Here is a 5201-nt window from a genome sequence, read left to right on the forward strand (position 1 = left end):
TAGAAGTTGGCCACTTCCATGGATTTAAAGGCAGGCGGCGGCGGCAGGGGGAGACATGCTGGGTCCGCCGTACGCAGCAGCCAAGCAGTCCGCCTCGTAGTAGAAGTTGGCCACTTCCATGGATTTAAAGGCAGGCGGCGGCGGCAGGGGGAGACATGCTGGGTCCCAGGCCACCAGGCGTTGCATGAACGCGGGTGCCCGGGGAGGGGGCCTGGGGCTGCCCGCTCCGGCCGGCCCGCAGGTGGCGCGGCCTCCCAGCTCCGAACTGTCGCTGCTGTGTCCCTGATGCTGTTGCCGCTCCCTCCGGCGTGGCCGCTATTAGTGCGGGGGCTGGCGGCTGGCGGCTGGACCCTCGGGTGGGTCCCCTTCCCGGTCCCGTGCGCGGCTCTGACTCGCTAAAGTTTCTCCTGAGCCCGGTTATTTATAAGGCGGGCCATGGCAACGGCTGCGTCACAACTGGAGGCCGCCCCAGCCCCTCCCCAGGCACGCAGAGGACACGCTGTGGCCGCCCGAGACCCCCGGGAGGGCGGCGGTGGGGCGTAGTGGCCAGACTGGAGACCCAGAGCGCGCCCTCGGGGGTCCCTCGGCCTGGTGGGGGGCGGCATCGCCCCCTGCCCACTCCCACCCGGCGGCCCCGGGATTGGGAGCGAGAAAAGGCGCTAACCCGCCCCCGGACCGCCCCCTCTGGGCTGGAGGCTATACTAGAAGGGAGGGGAGAAACCGGGGAGGGGGCAACGTGATCTTCTTCTCCCACCCCAAACACGGCCGCGGCCCGCCCCCTGCTGGAGGAGGCGCTGGCTTCAGGATCGGCTGCAACCAGTCCCGACTCCCCACCGAAGGGACGCGCTCCAGGCGGGATGCTGGAGACCCCAGCTCTGGCTCCCGGAGAGGTGACCCATCTCCACGGCCCTTCCCTGGGTCCAGCCTCGCACCTAAACTTGCCCCCATCCCCAGATCTTGGAAGGAGGGAATTTCACACCTATGGCGACTTCCTGTCTTAAATACGAAGGCCTGGGTTTGGGGGCCTGCAGGTCAGGGGCGAGCTCCACTTGGGCCTGTGCCAAGGTCGACCGCGCCCCTCCCCTAGCCCCGCCCACCGCACCTGCCCGCCCCTCAGACCACACCCGGGTCATCTCCAGCCCCACCACAGCCCGACATGGGCCCCGGGAGGGTGGAAGGGGACAGGGATGCTTGTCTCCAACACACTGTGTGACCTTGGGCAAGCCACTTCACTTCTCCAAGCTTCAGTCCGTGAAGGTGTCGTTACTGTTATTATTATTAGTTGTATTACTGTCTCCACCACAGACTCCCAAACATAAGGCTTATGGCTCTGGGACGCACATCATAAAGAAGGGCCTTCTCCCAGGGTACAAAGAGGCCCAGAGGCCCACAGCACACCCAAGATCACATGGCCTCATGTCCCCCACTGTTCTCAGAAGGAAAGCCCTTGTCCAGGCACCCTCAGACCTATTTGCACCCGAGGCCAAAACACCTGTTTCTGAGGCTGGTGGGGTGGGGGACCAGCCAGGCTCAGGAGGGGCCATGCAGGAGAGAAAAGGGAATGCCCCTATTTTCACCAGGTCCCTACTGGGCAGTGAGGGTGGGCCTGGACCCAGAGTTTGCTTTTTCACCCTGCCAGAAGCATGCCCTTGCTGCCCCCCTGGTTCACAGATGGGGAAACAAGATGGCCCACCTGGATCTGAATTTAGGCCTGAGGCCCTCCCTGCAGAGTGGGCTCCAGTGGCCCCTTACCCTCTCCTGAGCCATTCCGAGGCCATTTGGGCAGCTCCTGGGCCTACCCCTCTGCCACCCCCGGCCCAGGCCGCCCAGGCAGGCGCTCCCAGCCTGCCTGGTTGCTGACCCCCAGCCCACTGACCCCAGCCCTGGCCCTGGCGGGCAGGTGGACATTGCTCAACCTTCAGCATTATCTGCTGAGCTGGGGTGACCTCCGCCCTGGAGAGCTGGAGAAATGACATCTCTTGAGTGCCCTTGGGGGGGTGGGGGGCAGGGAGGAACAGGATGAAACACTGGCCCAGCCTGCTGGCTTTCTAGGCCTTCCCAGCAGCCTCTGGGCCAGGGAGGGATCCAAGGCCCCAGGGCCACCCAGCCAGGCCTCCCAAGCTGCAAAATGGGACACTCAGGGCTCAGCTTGAGGGCCACTGCCTCCAGGAGGCCCTCCCTGCCCCACCTGCTGGTGAACTTCCTTCCCAGCCCTTATCTCCAGCCACCGTTATCCTAGTTGTCTTGTCTGCCTCAGTCCCACTCCAGACTAACCCCTCCATGAGTGCCAGCCCTCAAATATGGGAACTCCTGGATCAGGCGTGCTCAAAATGTACCAGGGGACGAATGCATTTGCTGTTACCTCTGGACCAAGACCGCTGTTTCCCCAGCTCTGCCCAAGGCAGCTCCTCAGGGCTCAGCCCAAAGGTTACCTCCTCTGAGAAGGCCTCCCTGACCTCCCCATCCTAGGCCCTTGATCACTCCTTTCGCATCCCCCTGCTTCATCTCCTTCACCATTCTCAATTACAATCAACATTATCTCACCTACGCATCTTGATTTCTGTTCCCACTGCCCTCTCCCATTGTCAGCTCCAACAGGGCCAGGATTTTTGTTTGTTTTATTCACTGCGGTTCCCCCAGTGCCTAGAACAGTGCCTGGTACACAGGAGGTGCTCAATAAATGGAGGAGGCTGAGAAGAAGGTGAGGTTCCCCCCACCATTAGCTGGGCTGTGTGACCTCAGACAAGACGGCTCCCCTCTCTGAGCTTCAGCACCCACCCCCACCTCTCAGGACTCTGGGGAGATGCTGTGAGACCTGGGGAGTCTGCAGCTAATTTGTGTGTGTCCTCACACAATCTTTCACCCTCTCTGAGCCATATTTTAAGCTCTTTACATATATTAACTCATTTAATCCTCCCGATAATTGGTAGGAAGCAGGTACTATTATTATCTCCGCTTTATGAATGAGGAAACTGAGGCCCAGCAGAGCTAAGTGTGTCCCAGGTCACATTCAAGGGGTGGGAGGAATTAAAGTCTTTCCAGCCCGACCTCCTGCTTTGGGTTTGTAACAAATCATAACGGGTCTGGCCACAGGGGCCCCATTTTCTAAATGGAAAAGCTGAGGCTCAGATAAGGGCAGTTGGGGTCACACAACAAGTCAAGGGGCAACCCAGACCCTGGGAACCAGCCCCCAAGGACCCAACTCGGTCCCATTGGGGTCTTGCCCTTCTGACCTCACCTAACAAATACTGAGCCTTTTGCTTCCCACTCTGCCCTGGCCTGACAGTGAAATCAGTGGCCGTTCCCACCCCAGTGCCACCCTAGGTGTCCTGCAGGGAGGCTGCGTGCACGGGTGACGTAAGCCCTTGTTTTCACAAGGCTCGTTGCTCAACAGGCCCTGCCTGCTGCCCCACCATTAATGCCCAGCCTTTCCCCGAGGAGGGCGGGGATGTGAGCTGAACCACTATGGCCCAGAGGCCTGGAACACGCCCCAGCGGGCCTGCAGGCAGCAAGGGCCAAGAAACCAGGATCCACCTGACACCACCCACAGTGACTTCTCCCAGTTACCGTCTGGCATAGGTGTCTGTAGGAACCTGGGGCGGGGAAGGGTCTCAAAATGGCAGCCAGCAGCCCTATCCAACCCAGAGACGTGTTCAGCTTGACCCCATAGTGTTTTGCTCCAGATTTTTTGTTTGTTTTGTTCTTTAATGAATGTATTGCCAACATTTAAAAAGCAAGACACTTCACATCAAAATTCAAACTTCCAGCTTCTCTTGTAAGACCGGAAGCCGTGGGCCAGGACCACATGGCTAGGAGTGGTGGGCAGGAGCCTGGCGGGGACTGTGGAAGAACAGGCACTTCCTACCCAGATACATGCCCCTCCTCTGCCCCCAAACTGCTTTATGAATTCCTTCTCCCAGTCTCTGCAGCTTTTCTTTAGCCCCATTTGCAGGAGGAAACCAAGGCACCTTGCCCAAAGGGAGTGCCATTGTTGCTTCCTTGACAGACGGAGGTGAAAGGGCTTAGAAATCAGCCAGCAGGTTGAAAAATAAGGCTGAAGGGGGAACCAGCAGAGATGGTCCATGGAGATTGTCTCTAGTGGATTTGGAGTTGGGGGTTGCAAGGAAGGACTTTTGTTTCTGCTCTGTACCCTCCTGGCTGTGGCACCCTCTAGACCTCAATCCCTGGTCTATTAAATGCGGGTAATTATATCCCCTCTCTCTTGGGCGTCTGGGCCTACTGTTCCCCCTCACACTGACCCACCTCAACACATGAGAGTGAATTACCTCCCCTTAGCCCCACAGAGGGCCTGACCTCGCAAGTCAAGATAGCCTCACAAATCAGGCAGGTGGGAAACAGGCCCAGAGTGGGTTAGGACTTCCCCCACCCAGGATCACAGTGAACTGGTAGAAGAGCCAAACTTAAAAGCCGGATTTCCCCTGATTCCTATGTCCGAGATTTTTCCCACCATGCCTCCTCTTTGAGACCTCACTCAGGTCCAGTGTCCTGGGATCCGGAATTTTGGAATCCTAGGATACCCTTGGTGCTGGCTAGTGAAACTTGCCTGAGCATATGCTGCCACCACGTGGCAAGCTCTGGGAATGCAGGAGTGATTTAAATGAATTTTTTTGATGGAGGACCTACTGGGTACTTTGCTTATGGGATATAGAGGTCAGCACTATGGATATAATAGATGCTCACAGGATAAGAGCAAGCCATCGCTGAAAGAAATAAAAATGTCCAACAAACAGACGAAAGGTACTCACTTTAATTTAGTCATTCATCAAATATTTTTTGGCACCTGAGCAATGTGGTTAAAAATATTTAAAAGATGCATTCTCTTTGACTCACAATTCCATTTCTGGAAAATTTGCCTAAATAAACATTCATAAATGTGTGTAAAAAAACATTTTTGGCACTTACTGTGGCTCATGCCCTAGACACATATTCATGAACAAGACAGAAGTGATTCCTATTCTCATGAAGTTGATATTCCTCTTGGGGAAGACAAACAATAACCAAGATAAATGAGTCCACTATAAAGAGTGTTATATTCTGGTAAGCACCATGGAGAGAAACACAGCAGAGGAGGAGCATGGGGAGTGTTGGGGGATTTTATTTTAACTTTAGACTGGTCCAGGGAGGCCTCATTGAAGTGACAGGCGAGCAAAAACATGAATGCAGTGAGGGAGTGGGCCATG

General features: G+C 56.5%; 1 protein-coding gene across 2 annotated transcripts in view; it reads right to left on the minus strand.

The window, feature by feature from the left end:
* Nucleotides 1-414, minus strand: part of CEBPB (CCAAT enhancer binding protein beta) — a 5001-nt gene extending 4587 nt beyond the window's left edge. Inside the window, exon 1 of one of the 2 annotated variants that reach the window (XM_024750421.1) lies at nucleotides 94-414. In XM_024750421.1, coding sequence (XP_024606189.1) covers nucleotides 94-186 — 93 coding nt within the window. In that variant the 5' untranslated portion in view covers nucleotides 187-414. Of the gene's footprint in view, nucleotides 56-93 lie in introns of those variants that run through there. The other variant, XM_024750422.1, reaches the window with a different exon arrangement.
* Between the last annotated feature and the right edge of the window lie 4787 nt (nucleotides 415-5201).

Source organism: Neophocaena asiaeorientalis, unplaced genomic scaffold, assembly GCF_003031525.2.
Source record: "Neophocaena asiaeorientalis asiaeorientalis breed wild unplaced genomic scaffold, Neophocaena_asiaeorientalis_V1.1 scaffold606, whole genome shotgun sequence".
NCBI lineage: Eukaryota > Metazoa > Chordata > Mammalia > Artiodactyla > Phocoenidae > Neophocaena > Neophocaena asiaeorientalis.